The sequence below is a fragment of the Phalacrocorax carbo genome, chromosome 6, assembly GCF_963921805.1.
Source record: "Phalacrocorax carbo chromosome 6, bPhaCar2.1, whole genome shotgun sequence".
Lineage (NCBI taxonomy): Eukaryota > Metazoa > Chordata > Aves > Suliformes > Phalacrocoracidae > Phalacrocorax > Phalacrocorax carbo.
Window position 1 is genome coordinate 14,508,302 of NC_087518.1, and position 19,052 is coordinate 14,527,353.

A 19,052-nucleotide genomic window follows, 5' to 3' on the forward strand; every position below is an offset into this window, starting at 1 on the left:
ACATTACTACTACCCCACGTAAGAGCTGTGGAGCTGCACAGGCTGCTCCTACAGGGCACAGGCACAGACTCTGACCTAGTGCCTGAGCTCTCTTGGGCTTCCCCAACACTTGGATTACAAAGGCAGAGGCCAAGGCAAACCTCTGTGAAGCCTCCTCTGCAGCTGCATTTGCCTGTACCTTGCAAAGACATTGTGTTATCCACCTGAGGAATGCAGGCTGCCTACACCAAGACAAGTCAGAGGTCAAGCCAGGGGAATGCCCTGCAGACCCACTGGAGCACAAATCCCTGTGCCCTTACCAGAAACCTGCCACTTCCCCATGGAGGTGAGCTCACCAAGCTCCCATCCAGCTTTTCCCAGAATGCAAGAAAAAAAACCAAATAAAATCAGCAGAGCAACACAGCAAGGCTGTGCATGGGTCCTGCGCTCCAGAGTGAAATAGGGGTTTCTGAGGAAGAGCAAGGTTCAGAAAGCAGCATGATCCCCCCATCTCTGCCAGGCACCCAGCTTCAGGCAACAGCCCTTGCCAGAGCACCCTGTTCAAAGGTATTTGCTGGGCATTTAAAAAAAAAAAAAAAAAAAAGGGCAGTGACCCTATTGAGATAGCCGAAGGCAAAGTTTTTCCTGTAAGAATAGGAAAATGAAGGCTCGCTGTCTCTCATGCTGCGGGCAGGAGGCAGCAGGCAGCGCTGTCCGGCAGGGAATGACAGGGAGAAGCCACCGAGTGCTAGTAGCCCGGCAAGAATTCAGTGAATAATCCCCAAACTGCCCCCGAGAGGCTGGTGTTCAGAAAAGGGCCTCCCAGCAGCAACAACAACCGAAATCAAAAGCACCCACCAGATCCATCCTGTATGTTTTCCTTGCATTCACTGTAAGTCTCAGCTGGAGGGCCCAGGCAGGGCACCCTCACAACATCACAGGGCAGCCGCAGGCATAACGGGGAGCGCACGCCTCTGCTGTGCCCCAGCGTGCAAGGACATGGGTGGGGAGGCTGCAGTGCCCCCTCCCACAGTGGGTGAGAGGGGCTGTGCCCCAGGATGCTCCCACCCAGCCATCCGTGGGAAAAACACGGTTTGTGTCCAAGAAGATTGTGAAACACGTTGAGTCAAGGTGAGGTTTAACCGGGTGACAGGCTGCTGGGGAAGGGGACACTCAAACCCAACCACAGTGCCAGACACTGTGACTATTGCTTCGCTTGTCAGAGGATGCTCTGCAGGGCTGCCCCACAAGGCAGTAGATACTGTTATTCTCCTTTGCTGGGAAAAAGGGAGAAAGATGCTTCCCCACTGCAGACAAGCATCTGGCTGCAGCTGTGTGGAGCAGGACCCAGCTCAGGTTTTCCTGGCTGGCTATGTTTCACGGGCACTACATTTTCTCCTTCAGCAGCAGCTGGGCACATACCGAGTGTGCAGGAGCAGCTACCACCAGCTCTGTCCCTCCTGCTCCCACCAACACCCCAGGAGCCGGGCAGCGGGCACCTCCACAGCCCTGGATGCTCTGCAGCAAAACAGCTTGCTGGGAGGCATCATTAAGTTTATCAGCAAGCCAGCCCTGCTGTGTTTTGCAACCTTATTTTAGGATACAATGAATCACCCATGGCAAGACCCATAACAATCAAAGGCTGACTCCTTAGCTTTTATAGAAGCCTCTGCTGCCCTGTGCCTTGCTTCCCAGACCAGCCCCAGGACAGACCTTGTTTATTCACATAATTAAAAGGAGGGCAATAATTAAACACCAGGCAACAAAGCAAAAGGCAAACTCCCTCTGTCCTGCCACACCAGGATGCTCAGGCTATGTGCAGGTTCCCAGTGCCCAGGCTCACTGTGACTGAGATCCACTGGTTTCCCCATGGTTTCCCCAGCCCTGACCATAGGACAGACAAACCTGCCAGGAGTTTGCCAGGAGCAGCAGGAGCCTCTGCCCCTTCCTGAGCCCCACGTGCAGCCCAGGGACGCAGCCTTACCTGGGAAGCAGCTGGGTCTCACAGGAAGGTCGGTGCCAAGGGGGCAGTAGCTGAAAATGCAGGAGCAGCCCTTGCCCTGCAGCCAGGACCATAGGGCTGCGGTATGGGGCTTTTCTGGTCCCCACCCGGAAATGAGGGTAAGTGGGAATAGCAGCCAGCGGTATCAAGTGTGCTTTCAGTTGTTTTTCCAGGTGCAGGCAGCTTCCCTCCCTGCCTCTCCTCAGTGGGCTCAGCAGCTGCTACAGGGCTGGCTTGGGCACAGGCACAGACAGAGCATGCAGCAGCCAGCTCTAGCTGCCCTGAATCACGCAGCTGGGGCAAGCAGGGCCTACACCCAGACCCCTCCTCCCAAATAGACGTGGGATTTTTATTACCAAACTGTGAGAGGTTGCAACGTGTGATGCAGACACCCTGAACCACCCCAGCCCCTGCCCAGAGGCCCCCTGTGCTGCAGTAATCAGTAGGTTTCCTGCAGCCACCATCACCTCGACCTGTGCATTACAGCGCAGCCAGGGTGCGGCAGCAGGGCCTGGGCAGGGGGACAAGGTGCCAGGAGGATGCTCCCTAGCCTTCCCTGCAGCTCCTCTGTCACACAAAGCAGCTGCCTGGGGAAAGCAGAAATGCAAATACCTTTTGCCTAGATATTGATGTAACGCTATTCCCAGCACACTGTATGAATTCAGTAAGACTTGTAATTGCAGCTGAAATTGGTATTTAACACACTTCCAAGATTTTTAAAAGGAATCTTTGTGCTTAAAACATAACTCCCCTGCCCCTTGAGGTTTTATTTTTCTTCTTGAGTGTTTAGGGCCACCTCTCTTAATAAAAGGAAAAAAAGCAAAACTCCTGTTGTCTTTGAAGAGATGAGACTTAAGCCTTCCCAGTCTTCACCATATCTCTTGACATTATTAAGTATTCCTTGAGGCAAAACCTGCATCTCCCAGAAACGTAGGGAGGAAAGAAGAAGCAGAGCAAGTACCCTGTACCATGCACCATTCCACCCCATGGCCCCCTTCCTCTCCAAAGGAAAAAATAGTCATTGCATGGCAGACTCCTTAAATCACTATATTTTTAATAGCCATATAAATCCTTTGCATACAGCAATCTGTGGCGTATGAGAAACCATATGGATACCCAACAACTTCTTCTGCATTTTACCACATTAAACAATCAGCAATTTTTTTTAATCAACTCCTGTAGTAGAAACAATAACCAAGCCATTAACAGCAAATCTCTAATTTTCTAAAAGAACAATATTTCTTCTCTTAAAAAGAGCAGAGAAGCCGATGGGGAGTTTCAGATATATGTACAGATTGGGGTACCTTGGAAAGATGGCAAGAAGATGGCTGTCAGCCCCTCAAGCATGTGTACCGAGTCTGCAGGGGGGCTCTAGCAGCACCCGGTGTCAGCCCCTGAGGAGGGCTGGGGGTCACCGAGGGGTGATGGCTGCCTGCTGCTTTGCCTTCAAGAGGACCATGCACCACCTTGCCCTCCAGCAGTCATGGGTCCCGCTGAGACCAGGACCAGCCCTCTCCCCCAGGACATATGTCAAGGGGCCGTACCTGGGGAGGTGCAGGATCCATCCCCATACATCACCTTGCAGGCTGCAAAGCGTAGCTTGTCTGCGTTGCCTGTTCTATCTATAATTTCACTCAGTCAGGAGTTATAAAACATCGAGAGGACGCACAAGCACACTGTACGTTTCCACACCACCACCCAGTGCCTCACAGGTGAGCTGTCCCCCTCCTTGCTGCCCAGCGAGCTCAGGAGCCCACACCCCCACGCTATTTGCATATGTAGCCCACTCACACCCCTCACACCTGGTTTCAGTGACATTGGCATTCGCAGAATTCACGGAATTCATTAAGAAAATTGTTATTTACATCAACAAGTTCAGCAGCACAACGTGATAGAAGAGCTGAGACAAGAGTTTGCCCGAGTTTGCTGACTTGCACCCTGCCCATGGGCTTATTGCTGACTCAGGCTCAGGGACCGAATCGCTCCACGCAGTTTCTGTCCCTCCAGTTTGCACAATGGCGGCGAAGCTGCTGTCTGCACCCCGAGTTTTCACTTGCTATGTTCCCTCTCAGGGGGAACCGTTCCCTGGGCGAGGCAGGCTGCACACGGGCGCCATACCCTGGGCAATGTTAAGGCATTACATATACACAGGAGCAGTTCGGGAATTTAAAAAAACCCACTCAAAGTGTAAACATTTTTGCACATACAGTCATTGGACTTCTACCTATGAAGTTTTCTGTTGTTTTCTGCATAAATCACAAGTTAAGGAGCTACACAAAGAGCACTCGAGCAGACACCTGGAGCACTGGGGTTCTCTTACAGCACGGCAGCATGCAACGCGGCGGACTCTAAGTAGTAGAAATATTTGAAGTCTCAGTCCAGGATGCTTCCTCTTTTCTACGTTTCTCATATAGTTTAGGTAAATGTCAGTAACAACTACGTGCTGGTAACTCAGGTAAGGTGGGTGGCTGCATAAGGAGCTTCAGCACACTGCATGGCTAGCACTTGATAATTTCAGCTTGTTCCTACTTTATTTCTAAGTAGAAAAGGGAGAAATTCTGCTTCCGCTCCTGTATCTATGGAGGTTGCTCAATGACCCCTAGGTCGCTGTGCTGGCGGTGCTATAGGTTTAGGTATCAGTGAGTCTGCCTTCCTCAGGGACTTTGGCACATTCACCCCAATTCGTACAAGATCCCTGAGAACTTATCAAAGCTGCAGTACTTTACAATTTAAAAGACCTGGCGTGGGTGCTTGGCTCCCCGCCATGCTCATGCCTGCTTCTTGTTGTTGTCCATGCTGTGCAGCAGCGCCAGGAATTCCAGGATGAGGTTGGCCGTCTTGCGGGGCCGTTCCACCACCACGGAGTGCCCGCAGTTCTCCAGGATGTACATGTGGCAGTCCGGGATAGCGCTCGCTAAAACACTGGCACCAGAAACATCCAGGACCTGGACAGCAGGAGAAAAAATAGTCACTCCCACGGGCAGAGCTAGATTTTGCTGACCACCATAGAAACCCTGTTGGAGCTGCCTTTGCAAGTCCAAGTGAGATGCTGAGCAGGGATGTGGACATGGTCCTTGTGATGGCAGCCCCATCCCACGGAACCCATGCCTGGGTACAGGGCCGGGAGGCTGCACAGTGCCTATCTCAGCATGTGGCAGGGAACTCTCTTGGATGCATTTTGGCTGCCAGCTCAGTGCAAATGGGTCATTGCTAACAAATGCTTGCACCTTTGCATTTGCACAGCCCTTTGCATGCCTGCAGCTTGCCTCCTCACCCCCCTGCCCTGGCTCCTCCCTCTGTAACCACCCCTACACAGAAACGTGGAACAAGAGACAGGAGCCCCGTACCTTTGCCTCACCGCCTGCCCACAGACAGCATATTTCTCCCCAGTTGCCAGGAGCTGCAACTCTTTGCTGGCACTTTATTCCTCTTCCCAGCCCCTGCCTGCTGCTATGCTGGCACCTGCCTCCCTCCCTCCGCAGCCCTGGCTCTGCCCTCTCCTCCCTCAGGCCCTATGATGGCTGGCAGCTTTCCACCCATCACCCCACTCTGTCCACTCTGTCCAAACCCACAGGGGATGGGGACGCATATGTGCCAGCTCACTGCAGAGCAGCGCACAGCTTGGCAGCACAGCCTGCACCATGCCCCGGTGGGTGGACAGGGGCAGAGATGGAGGCATGGTCCCATGGGGGAGGCAGAGAGGGCTGTGTACCTGGTCCTGCTTTCCCCAGATGACTTGTGTCGGTGCTTTGATCTTGTTCATGTTCTCGTGGAGAGAGTGCCTGGACTTTTCATCCGCAATTTCTAAAAACACTAGTGGGGGCAAGAGGAGAGTCAGTCCTACCTGAGACAGATGCTTTGCCTTCCCTTCTTGCAGGGGTCCCTGCGAGCCAGCCCTGCCACCATCCCCTTGGTGGGAAACCCCAGGTAGGGGTGATGGGGTGAGCCATGACAGGCTGTCCTTACACTGCCACCAAGCCCTGCTATGGAGGGATCCTCTTCCAAGCTCATCTCATAGGTACTAGAACTAATCAAGCCAGCTGGGAGAGTAAGGGCAAAGCAGCAATCCCATCGCTCCTGGGGGTGGCAGTGGGTTGCTACCAGCGGCCAAGGATCATCCCCAAATCTGTTAACCACATTGCCCCCTCCCACCTCCCACCCTCAGCAAGGCAGCAGGGGATGCTGGGGCCACACAGCATTCAGGGGACCCAGGGGCCAGGGACAGCCTAACTCCATGCCCCAGGGGTCCGGCTGGAAAACTTGGCTGGAGGGGCTGCCATGCACTTACATTTCCGGTAAAAATCATTGTGTGGGATGCGAACATCAACGAGGCCCTGGAGGATCTGCAGGGAGAGCAGAGGAGAGCTGCTGCGGGGGGACCCATGGCCTGCACAGGGCTGAGCACACCTGAGAGAGCCCCGTGTGCAGCATGGGAACGTGCTCCAACATGCCCTGCATAGCCTGGCCCTGGCACAAGCTCCTTCCTAAGCATGCCTGGCTGTTGCAACCATGCTTAAGTAACAAGTATTTCAGCAACAAGTATTTTTGTCTTTTGATGCAAGCACGAATTTCTCCCCCAGGCCAGCTGTCCACGCCAGCAGGCTGCCTCAGCCATGACTGTGCTTCTCTTTCTTCTTTTATTCTTTTGCCAACAAAAAAAGAGGTCTTGGCATTCATTACCTTACATTTTTTTCTTACTCTCCAATCTACTCATCCCAGACTTCCTAAGGAAAACCAGCTTAAGCCAAGTTCCTCTCGCCTGACAATGAGGTGATTAACATTTCCATAGCTTATGCTTAAAAAGCAACAAACAATCCCCCCTCCAGGCCAGACAGCAACAGCCTTAGTTGGTTATTTAATGCTTCCTGCCAGCCATATTTACTAAAAAACCCTTCGACATCCTAGCCCACTGCCAAAGACCTCTGCGGGAGAGGGAAGTTCAGGAGGCATTGCCAGAGGGAGCTGGGAAAAGTGCATTTGAAGGGAAAGTGCTGGAAAGGTGCTGGGAGCAGGCCGGGGGTGTCCTGTCTGGGTGATGAGGGGATGGCAGCACTGGCTCTGCTCCCGGCATTGCCTCAGCTGTCACTACATAGGCTGCTCAGGGAGAAGCAAACCTGCCCCCCTCCCAAGACCCCCTTGCCCGGCTGCTGCAGCCAACCCAGGCTCCTCACCTGCTGCGGCACCTTGAAGCGAACATAGGAGCAAAGCTTCAGCATATCTGCCATCTCCTCAGGAGTCGAGGGAATTAAAGGGATCCTGTCGATGCAGTCTGACTCTTGTAGCTCCCGGAGCTGCTTAATGAACTTGCTGTCAGTGGTACTAGGCAAGCCTGGGTTGAATGAGAAGTGGGGCACAAGCTAAAACCTGGACGAGACCTCAACAGTCCCAGTGACAGAGAACCACTGTATGGACTTCCATCATCCCTGCCTCTAGCCTTCTGCTTGCTCAATCATTAAAAAAATCCCTTAAAATAGAGCGGGGAAATAAAATCTGTACATACAGCAACCTTAATATGCACCCAGAGATACCCCAACCCCCTCCTGCTCCGGGGCTTGACACCACTGAGCCCCGTGGGCTGATGCAACATGAGGTGTATTCCCTGTAGACAGGCATGAATACTTTGGCAAAAGCTGTAGTGTTTATTTTCATGTGGACAGCAAATGCAAATACTAATGCCTGTGCCCAGCCTGCCACAGAAAAGGGTCAGACAGAAAATTTCAGAAGCCCCATCCATATGCACCACTGCAGGGAAAAATCCCCCAGCAGCTTAACCCCAAACTTCTCTGCAGAGAGGTTTCACATCCAGAAACCAACACCTCTCCCAGAGAGGAGGGGGAACCTTGCCACCCCCAGAGCCTGGTAGCTAAGTAACATTCACTTTGCTTCATTACTTATTTCTTATCTGGGAGCTGCTTTCCTTCCGTAGGAAGGGGAAGGAGCTGATATAACACCCGGTATGCAGCAAAGCCTTCCCTGGAAGAGAAACTCCCTGCCAAACGCCTGTGCCTCCTGCTCCATGTCATGCCCAGGCTCCACAAAGCCCCCTGGCCAAGGGGACGGTGGGGATGGAGGGGTGCTGTGTGGGCACAGGGACACCCCACTGACCTGTACCTGGCCCCAAAGTGTCTTCCTGCTTGGAACACCCAAACATGGGAGCACCTAAATGTGGGAAGATGGAGCTCTCCAGCCTCCAAAGACCAAGCCCTCCAGCACTCAGGGGCTTTCAAGTGGCCAGAGTAGGGAAGATTTTCCCATTGCCGCCTGGGTTGCCCCTCCAGAACTGAGAGGCTATGGATGTGCCACATAAAACAGCTGCCCCTCCAAGGGCAAACACGTTTTCTTCCAGAGCAGGACTTATCCCATTTGCCCTAGTTCCAGCTCTAAACACAGCACAATGCAGCAAACTCCAAAACCCTGGAGAAGAGCAGTCAAGACAAGGCTGTGATTTCCTCCCATGCCCTGCCAGAGTTTTTCAGACTGTACATACAAATTTTTTCAAAATGCTTTGCACTAAAAGCCTATTTTGCTGCTGTGGGCTTTTGCACCAACTCCTGCTTGCCCTCTCCTCATGTCGCCTCCCCTGCATTGCCCACCTGCAGGACAGATAAGGGTCAGGCTGCAAATGTCTTCTGGGTACTGAGCAGCATAGACGCCGGCAACATTTCCCCCCATGGAAGTGCCAACCAGATGAAAGGGCCTTCTGTTCAGCTTGATGCACTCCACAAACTGGCAGGGGAGCAGAAGGGATGTTATTAGGGGAGAGGAGGAAATGACATGGGTCAATAGAGAAATTCAACTCAAAAGCTTGAGGTCAGTCACTCTGGCTGGCTGGGAAGGGAGGGAGCACAGCTGCACAAGGCAGGGCTCATAGGGCTTAGCATCCCTCATGTCCCCACTTCCCTCACATCCCTGCATCCCTCTGCAGAGGCAATGCGACGCTGGGTTGTTACCTGGTGTATTCTCTTAGCTTGCCCGCTAATGGAGTAATCATCCAAGGCTGAGCGGGTTGTGCCCTCGTGCCCAGGCATGTCAACACACACCAAGTGCAGGTTCTTTGGCAGGAACTGCAGAAACAAACCAGGGGTGGTTATGGTGCAGGGGAACATCTGCAAAGCCCAGGGGTGGAAACTGGTGACCATGGGTGGAAGCAAGGCAGTCGCTCTCCTCCTAGCAGCCCTTGGCTATGCGTGCACCAGAATTAGTCAGCTAATATACCAAGGATGACATGATGAGAAACCACGGCCAAGACTTGCTTCCCATGGAGGAGGCAGGTACGTACTGCTCTTCCCCTGCAGCTCTGCATGTCATAGGGATGAAAGGCATCCAACAAGCAATGAGCACAGAGCTAAGGAGGGTATTTCTAGCATGTTACAGCAGTCCGCATCCAATGCATGCAACTGTTGGGTCCCCACACTGCCCTCAAGCCCAGGACCATTGATTCTCACTAAGTAGCGGTATGATAGAAATGGAGTCCCACCTTGACTATAGACAGCCACATGTCTTTGTGGGCTGAGAACCCATGCAACATCAGGATGGATGGTCGGTATCCAGGTCTCCCTCTATAGGAATAACAAAACTGATAGTCATCATAGTTTGCGTATCTAACCTGCATACCCAAGGCTCGGCGCCAGTACCTGGAAAAAGGAGAAAACAACAGCAGTGAGCGAGGTAAGAGCTCCCTGTGACAATATAAGCCAGGTGACAGGTCCAAACTCAGCTGAAATTTGCTGGTTTGCTAAGGCCAGTTAGGTTGGGCTCACACCAGTGCTGTCACGGCCCTAACTGGGACTAATTCTGAGCATCTGGTCCCTGGACCAAACCTTGTGCTTACATGTGATCCCTTACATGTGTAGTACTGGCAGCTGGATATTCATGGCTGCACTGCAGATGGCTTGTGGAGACATTATGTTAACAACCTCAAAAACGACCAACTAATTTGGCAATGGAAATGGGCCAAAATAACAACTCTAAAACTGAAAACAGCCAAATGTTGGTATGAGAAGCTCAAGAGAGGAAGGTGGAACACGTGGCAAGGCAGTGTGCAGGAAGGGCGGGCCAAGGGAGGCACATGTTCCAGGTGGGTAAGGTGGATCTGTCACAGGTTTATTTAGTCACAGCCTCACAGCCCTGCAGCCATGGGACAACATCAGCCCATAGACAAACATACCGATCCCAGCCAAAACAACCGTGTCACCAGGAGCACCACAGAAACCTGGTTCCTGTATGCCAACTAGATGATCTTTAAAAATGCTTTTACGCACACGCAAAGGACTGGAGGGAACCATCCTTACACAGGGTCAAACACCTCAGAAGATACTGGGCTAACCCAAGGAAACCTGGGTTATTCCTTTGAAAGCAAAAAGACAGACAGCTCCTGCCAGTGTACACTTGCAGCTTGCTCAAAGAGGATGCAGTGAAACTGCCAGCCAGGGGGAACGTGGGCAGAGATTATCGGTGACACTTTGCACACATGATGTGTACGTGCAGCCTAAGACAGAGGAGCAGGCATGCTTTGTCTGCATTTCCCCTATGCTCAGACGTAACTCTTGTCAGGACAACTACTGGGCTACACCTGATGGCCAAGATACTGGCAAATACTTTTATATGCGACATCAGAATTTATTTGAGACATAAGAGCAAGGTCACCAACGCTGCTGGGCTGTCCTAGCTCCCTGCCCTCTCAAAGCTTATGCATAGTGCAATCCTCTTTTAGCATAATCCCTTTTTGGAGGGAGTTAGTGGGATTTAAGCAGCATCTCGGCTCTGTACTGGTCCTACAAGGAGGGGTGAATTTCTCCCTGAATAAGTGTCTTAAGAGTCCTCGCCTCAAAGGCACTGGTGTAAACTACCGATGGGGAAGATGATAACATTTTTAGAAACTGATCCTGATGGATCAATTCAGCAGAAGGCAAAATAATCTGTGCAAAGCTGAACTGATCCCTCGGAAGTTGTTAACATCCTTAGTGGCAGCAGCTAAACGGATTAACCCCTGGTGGCAGAGCAGGCAGGCTCTGCAGCCAGGGTCAGCGGAGCAGCCCTGGACGTCAGGCCTGGCAGGGAGGCGCATTAGCAGCAGGGGAGGGAGTGAGGCCATCAGAGACGGGGACCCTGCATGACCCTTGGCCGCGCCAGCTGAGGACACAGAGCAGCAGCAAGGAGGGAGAGGGGGTCAGTGAGTGGTGGGAGAAGCATCCCTGGGGACCTCCCATGGACCTCCCAGGAGTGGTGCCACAAAGCTGGAGCTGCATGGGGCTGAAAGGTGGGGCAGCATGGCATGCTGCCTACCCCCTTTCCTGCCTCTGCTGATGGGGAAACAACAATTTCACCCCAAAAAATCCAACCTGGAAGAAGCAAATAGGAAAGGAAGAGTAAGAGGCAAACCTGCTCTTCTCACCCACTGTCCCTAAAAAACGAGGTGCCCATGAAACACATACCATCCCAGTCACTCCTGAAAGATGCCAATGCTACCAGAAACACTGGAAGAGAGAGAGAGATGGGGGCACTTGCCCTTCAAAAGAAAACAGCCCTGCTGATCTCTGCTCACACGCTCCCTCCCTAATCCAGACCTACCCACAGTGCATTTGCACTCAGCCCCTAATCTGCAACCCCGAAGGACAAGGAGGCAGGCTCTTCTCTACCTCCCACTCAACCCAGCTCTTCAAAGCTCCCCAGCATCAGCCCCTTTCGCCTCCTTTGCCATTTCCTGCCACCCCTACCTGCATCCATCTGAAGGCTTCACCCCAATCACACTCACTCTTCTCTGGCATGGCAGCGTTTCTCCACTGATCCTCCTATGAACCTGAGCCTATCAGGGTCCTCCCTGGCTTCCACCAGCCTCTCATATATTCAAAGGAAAAAAAAAATCCCTTTGACTGAGAAACTTGGTACTGTCTGGACCTGGCCCTGGGCACCAGCCCTAACATCCCCAGGGCAGGAGAGGCTGTCATACTGCCTGCTGTCCTTTGCAGAGCAACATTTGTCCTTGCATGTCCCCACGCGATGTACAACAGGAATAAATTCTCTCCCATGCTGATCCTGTTGCTGGAGTTTTATCCTATCCTCCTTCTCCTCTGTCAGCCCCCAGATGCCATGATTAAAAGGTTGCTAATAAATGCACTGTTAGAAAAACAGGCTTCATCATGCTGCTGCATCTGAGTGCTGGGGTGAGTTAACATCCTTCTCTCACATGAGGTCACTTTGATTTGGAAACACCCCATGAGCAAAACTGCAGGAGTCACCATCTGCCAGTGGCATGTGAGGGCAGCCTGCCGCACTGCCTGCTGCTGCCCACGCTGGGTGATCAGACACTGCCCTGGCTTCTGAAGGGAACATTATTCCAACCTTCCTCTGCAACAAACCCAGGCAGAAAAGCCACCAGCATGCTTATCACTGATTTCCAGGGACAGACAATGACTGACGGATGTAGTGCCTGCCTGCTGTTAATCAGAAAGGATGAGATGCAAGGGGGTAAGGAAAAGCATCATTCCATCTTCTCTGATGCTCCAGCCTAGAAGAGAGGGAGAGAATGAGAAAAGCCTCAGCCCTAACTACTAGGGAGAGAAGTGTCCCTGCCTGCTGAGCAGGCTGTTAACCAGGAGGGAGTGCGTGAGCCCAGGGAGCCATGGCAGAGCTGGGGACACCCATGCCAATGGCTGCATTGACAAGGCAGGAGGTGTCCAGCCTGCTGGGGCTGCCAGGCTGGGGGACAGGTAGCAACAGCGATGCTTTTCCCAGCTGCAATCCCATCCTTAGGGGAAACAATCCAGAAAGGTTTGGAGATGTCGTGCAGCCCCGCTGAGGCAGCCCCAACAGACATAAGCCTGGTTTTTCCTCAGCAGCAAAAAAGCAATAAGAAAATGACATTTTCTTCTCCCAGAGAGGCTTAAAGCTACACACAGCCAGTATGCCCCTGGAAAACCGCACCTTACCAGCTCCTATTGCCATCATGGGCAGGAACACCCACCTCTGTCTGCACTGCCTTGCTGCCCACCAGCATTTTGTGCACCTGTGTGTGTGTGCGAGGGTGCAGGGGCCTGCTCGGACCAGCAGTAATTCCACCCCTGCACTAAAATGAGATCAGCTGGGCTGATGAACTCACCAGTAGTAGATGCGGATGAGCGCTGAGGGCCAGAGGAGGAAGGAGGCCACGAAGGCCAGGATGGGGATGGCCAGGGTGCCACCAGCAATGACAAACATGTTCAGCACATCCAGGTCCATGCTGCTCTTCACTGCCCGGCCTCACCTGCCCGCAGTTAGGGAAGGTCCAGAGGTTAAACACCAGAGACACTGAAAAGTTGATGCTAAATGAGATCAGCTTTAAAACTTGATTATTTCTTCTGGCTCCTCAATGGATCTAATTATTGTGATGCTCTCCTCTCAGGAGAGCATATCTCAAATGGGCAATGAGTCTCCTAACAGGCACAGACCGCATCTGGGGTGATGGGATACCACATGGCCCTTGGCACTTTGCACAAGGGCAAAACACTGCCCCCCCCATCCCCGCCCCACCCCAATGGGTGTAGGCAGCCTTTCCTCCCTGATGGGTGCAGGCAGGGCTGCCTTAACACAGGCTCCACATTGCTTTTTGGAGGCAGGCATGCAGCTCTGGCTCCCCTCCCCCTGCCCAATCCCAAATCCCCAGCACACAACCACTGACCTAGAATTGATGGCTTGAGCCCGGCTCTCATTACTGCTCCACACAGGCACCAACTAATCAAGGGAGCAGAGCCTATTAATGGGCTTGGGAACTGAAGGAAACAACCTGGCAGGGTGCTCTGGCAACCAGCCCTTATCTGAGACAAATTCATCCCTGTGCCCATGTCCTTGCTCCTGCCCCATGGGCATTTTGCACTGGCTGTCGATCACAGGTTCCATTCCAGCTCCCAAGCACCCTTCACACAAACCTCAGGGGTAGCAGGTGGAGGACACAGGGTGCAAGGGCAAACTGTCACACAATGCTGTGCTCATCCCTGAACTCACCCCACCTCAGACGGCTGGGATATGTTTTTCTCATTAAGAGATTAAACCCTGTCGCACACACATCTCTAATTCCTGCTGCTAACCAACTCATGTCTCACCCTTTCCTTGGTGCTAGCTCTTTTGTCACACATTTCTAAAACGAGATGTTTCCAGTGCCTGCTTTCCCACCAGCCATCCCCCCATCATCACCACCACATTTTGTGCCTGGACAGGCAGATTTATTCCTGTTTCCTGCAAGACTCACAGCGGTATGTGGTATGTTGTATGTTATGCCATGAAGCAGGAACTGAATCTCTGCAGTCACATCCTCTCCCCCTCCAACAACATCACACAGAATCACATCAAACCCACGCATTACACACGACCAAGAAAAACAGTTTACAGAACCTCTGAAGCAACAGCCAGGTTTGCCCTCTTGCTCTAGGGAAAACAAGAATAACTGAAATTTGAGAAATACTGTAAATATTTCCACCAGGCGCTTCCTTAACAACACTAAACCTCATTTCCTTCTTCAACCCGCAAGAACACACCATTATTCGTTTAATTAAGATTTTGTAGAAAGATCTTTGATCTCTGCGTGACTTGGTTATAAATAAACACTTTGTGCAACAGCTAAACCTTGTACCTGAGAGCAGGTCTGCACGGGAGCCCACCTGAGATCAGTTGCTGCCTTTTGCTATGTCACTAAAACAGGGAAGAAATTAAGCACAGAACATCACCATCATCCCCATCGGTGACCCGTAACAAGAGAAGGTTGCAGCTAGGGGAAAGCACAGGAAACACGCAGGCTGCTCTTGGAAACTAAAACAAGGAGAAAGCCTTTAAAAAGCCCAGCTTACTTTGCAGAGATCTCCTCGTCCTCTCGGCACAGGTCCTGCTCTCTGTGGGTAGTGGTGGTGTCTGAAAACGCTGTTGGAAGAGGTAAAAAAAAAGCTTAAAATCGTACTCCAGCTTTTTTCCTCCTTTCAGACTTGGTAGCTGGGTGAGACGGCAAGTTTGGATTATTTAAGCCACTGGCTTCCCTTCAAGATGCCACATCTTCACCTTCTGACTAACCTTTCCCCTATTTATGTAAATATGGTCTTTTGTGCAATAAAGCCAAACGAGGGCACTTGTTCCAAGCAGGAACAAAGTGCAAGCTGCCATCAGAGATGAAGCAAAAGCTGGCATGGCGCAGCGGGGAGAGCCGTTGCCAGCAGCCCCCACCGCAACAGGGCTGTGCGGCACCCAGCGAAACGGGGCTCATGGTTGTGCTTTCGGTGATTACAGCTATTAGAACAAAGCCAGCTAAGCTGCTTCCCATCCCCTTCCTCTTCGTCTTAAATGTAATTTTCCAAGTGGTCTCAGTTCTCTCCCAAGTGTTCCCTCTGCGAGTCAGGCTGAAGCGTAGCACAGCTGCAGGAAATTATTGGAGAGGCAGGAAAATGCTGGCCTAAACTTGCCTGCAGCTTCTGGCCGCGGAAATTCAAGCTGGAGGCACAGCAGCAACACCAGAACTCCCCACATGAGTGCCCAGGTCTGCACTGAGCCAGAAAATCCCTGAGAGATCCCCTCCTGCCACAGCTGTAGGGCTGGGAGTGTCAGCCCCATCATGCTGGAGCATTTCGTCAGGGTCATGCAGCTGCTGCTCACCACGTGAACCCAGCACCCAATGCTGGCCACGCGCACCCAGCAAGCCCTGCTCAGAGCCCCCGCCAGCCATGGGTGCCTGGGCGGGGGGTGATGCTCGGGGAGCCTTGCTGCACAGCCAAGCCTCCTCCTGTGTAGGCAGAGCATCACCACCAATTTCTATGATTATCCCTGATGGAGGCAGTGGGAAAGGAAACACCAGCAGGCCCAGCTGCACAGTCAGGGGCAGCCACCATCAATCACCCTGGCCCCCCAGCACCCCCATAAAGCCACCCTTGCACCCAGTAGCACTGCAGGGACACAGGCTCCCCAAAGCCACATAGGAACACCTGTGGTGCCAACCCCCTGCGATGGTGCTTTTCCCAGGGGACATGCACCCTCCCTGCCCCACCAGCACCAGGGATGGGAGCAGGCAGCATTGCCCCAGACCCTGGCACAGTCCTTTGTTACCCACTAGAGAGACATCATGGGCTTAAAAATAAAAACAAGCCCTGTGGTAACAGCTGTAAGGCTTCAGACCACAGAACATCCATCACTTTGAGCACCCTGTGATCAAGAGCCACAGCCAACAGCCCCAAGAATTGCTACTACCTTCTTGGAAGGGTCTCCAGGTACCTCAAAAATCAAATTGTAAACATCAATTAGGCAACTCTGATAAATGCTGTGTGATCACGGCAGTGATAAGGCTGAGTGGGCTGCACAGCTGGCAGGGCATAGGATGCCAAACCAGGAGCACCAGTTCCCATGATGGCAGCCAAGCCTCAGGCACTAACAACCATGGCCCCTGTGTCCCAACTCAGAGGAGCCCCCCAGACCAGCTGCCTGAGGTAATGGCATGGATGAAGCAAAGGCAGATGCTAAGGGGAGGCTTCATGTCTCCACTTGCCTCCTACTTCCTTCCCTGCACCAAATTCAAGCAGGTACCTCACCACCTGCAAACAGGGGGGCCAAGAGGCAGGAGGGGGCTGCAGGTTGCTACAGAGCACAGCATGTTGATGACAGTCTCCAGGGCCACCAGACAAAGGGATAATAAATTACTGTGTGCAAAGGCTGAATTTGCGTTGTTATTTTTTCTCTTTCAGGCTCATTGGGTCATGCCAGGGAGGCTGGAGAAGACCCAACAGTGCAACTCAGGTGTATATATTGATTTTTTCCAAGCCCCATGTAAGATGCAGCAGCGGACCCCAGTGCATGGGATCAGAAAAATGCATTTAGCTTAAAAAAAAAAAAAAAAAAAAAAGCAATCCCAGAAATGTGAAAGCAGCAGGGTTTGTTACTCAGGGGGACCTGGAGGCTTTTCACCAGGATCAGCATCTCTCACAGAACAGGTCTCAGAGTCAACCTCTCTGACAAGGCAAGAGCTGGCAAGGGGTAGCTGGGGGAGCATGTTGGGGGACTGCAGCACAAAAGCCTTGACAAGGCAGAGGGACTCAGCTGGGAAGGGAAGAGCAGCAGCTAATGTGCTGGGCAGCCCCACGCAAGGCCAGGGAGGGTTTTCACAATGCAGGAATCACACACGTGTGCTCACTGACCAGACGTGCCAAAATTCAAACACAAAGGTCAGGCTGTGCTCATCAGGACTGGGCTGCAAAAGTAGGGCTGCTGCCTGTACTTGGCGTTTTGCTTACCTCTCCCTGCTCCCAGAGCAACTCAAGTCTTACTGACAATAGATTTAAAAACTCCGAATAGCTGAAAGCTAAGCAGCACATATAGGCATACTTGAATATATTTTTTGAAGAACTTGAAAAGAAGAAACATCAACCAATTTTAAGATCCATCTGCAGAAACAGGGGGCTTTGATGGGCCTCAGCAGCTGAGATGGGGCCCTCGGAAACCCTGACTCACACCGCTAACCGTGTAAGAAAAAAACCCCCAAACATGCAAGCAAGCCACTTCCGTTTGAAACTGCCTCCCCCTTGGCATCCTCAACAGCCAGGAAAATAATATTGACCGTAAACAGTGACATAGCTAATATTACAGTTCCACAGTGGTATATTTTACAGCATGATCTTTTAGATGCAAGTGACGGTGAAGTTATAATTTTAGATTTATTAATATTTGAAAGATCTCTGTCCATCAGCCAGACAGCTCTCCTGGTCTTAATCCAGCCTCTGGAGGGCTGGGAGTAGGAAATGCACCCTTTCACCTTCATTTATTTATAGAAGGCAGAAATGAGCTCATTATTTCTGCAGCGCCATTTCACAAAACGTGCATTTCTGACCCATTTGTATCTATGCAACACAGCTCATAAACGTGAGCCGGAGAGTCCGGGCTGGCACGCAGCCCCACTGCTGCGCCCCAGCCTGGGAACACGCAGGGACGAGTTGTCAGTGTCACTGCCAACCAGCCTGCGGACAAGGCGGCTGAAAAGCACGACCAGAGCAGGCTGTGCTGCCAGCCAGCCGTTGGTTTAGAAATTCATAACGTGCCTTTCCTCCTTCCGGATCCCATCGCCATTGCCATCGCCATCCTCGTCCCGCTGCACGCACATGCGGCGGAGGACGCACGACACATCTGATGTCACGAGTGCGCCCGGACTCAGCCCTCTCCGGGAGCGGAGGAGGGGTGGGGGATAGGAAAGAGGTGAGGAGAGATGGAGTAGGGGTACCGGGGGTCACCTCCAGGTCCCCTCTCCCAGCACACAGTCCCTCCCCCCAAGCATCGTCCTCCAGCAAAATGACGGCATCCTCTAAGGAGCAGCCGCTGAGATGCAACGCCGCTCTCCTCCCCTTTGTGCCCCGATTTCTGAAAATTTTTTTTGGGGGGAGGGGCGATTTTAAGGCAAATTAATTACATCTTATAAATATATATGTATATTAAATTATTTCTTGCATTTTGGCTTTGCCTCTGATCTCCTGCCCACTCCCCTCCCCAACCCCAGCGGTGCCGGGCTGAACTCCCAGGTCCTCCCCGGTCCTGGCATCGCTACCCTCAGCCCCGTATCCCCCCTGCACGCCTCTCACCGTGCCGATCCGAGCCGGGCCGGGCCGCAATGGCAGCGCTGAGCGGCGAAACACGGCGGCTCCGTTGCTCCCACCGTCCGTCCCTCCGTCCCTCCGTCCCTCCCTCCGCGCCGGTGCCGGGGCGGCGAGGCGGGGATGCAGCGCGGCTGTGCGCGGTGCCGTGCGGGGGGCTGCGGAAGGGGGGATGGAGAGGGGATACAACTGGGTTGCAAGAGGGTTGAAAGGGGGGAGGTGCTAAGGGGGGATGCGGAGGGGGACATAATGGGACTTCCATGAGGAGACAAGGAGGGGTACAACGGTGGGGGGGGGGGGATGCAACTGGAGTGCAAGGGGGGTGTAACGGGTATAACTGCAGGACATAATGGGGTTTCCACGGGGTTGCAAGGTGGACGCAGTGGCACTGCAATGGGGGTGTGCAAGGGGGATGCAAAGAGGCTGCAATGGGGATACGACAAAGGAGCAAGGAGGCTGCAATGAGGTAGGTACAAAGGGAGCGTGAA

At 52.7% G+C, this 19,052-nt stretch overlaps 1 protein-coding gene across 3 annotated transcripts; it reads right to left on the reverse strand.

The window, feature by feature from the left end:
• Positions 1-3,015: 3,015 nt before the first annotated feature.
• On the reverse strand, positions 3,016-18,765 carry ABHD6 (abhydrolase domain containing 6, acylglycerol lipase). Of its 3 annotated transcripts, none has more exons than XM_064453803.1 (10): positions 18,553-18,765; positions 14,799-14,869; positions 13,080-13,226; positions 9,459-9,615; positions 8,932-9,045; positions 8,575-8,707; positions 7,153-7,310; positions 6,270-6,324; positions 5,694-5,794; positions 3,016-4,926 (listed from the first exon to the last, which is right to left on the reverse strand). In XM_064453803.1, exons 3-10 carry the CDS (start codon positions 13,196-13,198, stop codon positions 4,750-4,752), a joined length of 1,014 nt encoding a protein of 337 aa, XP_064309873.1. In that variant the 5' UTR covers positions 13,199-13,226; positions 14,799-14,869; positions 18,553-18,765; the 3' UTR covers positions 3,016-4,749. The 3 variants fall into 3 exon arrangements, with proteins under 3 accessions (XP_064309873.1, XP_064309871.1, XP_064309872.1); XM_064453801.1 differs by having other exon boundaries at positions 13,080-13,223; positions 14,800-14,869; positions 18,553-18,764; XM_064453802.1 differs by lacking the exon at positions 18,553-18,765 and having other exon boundaries at positions 13,080-13,223; positions 14,800-15,010.
• Between the last annotated feature and the right edge of the window lie 287 nt (positions 18,766-19,052).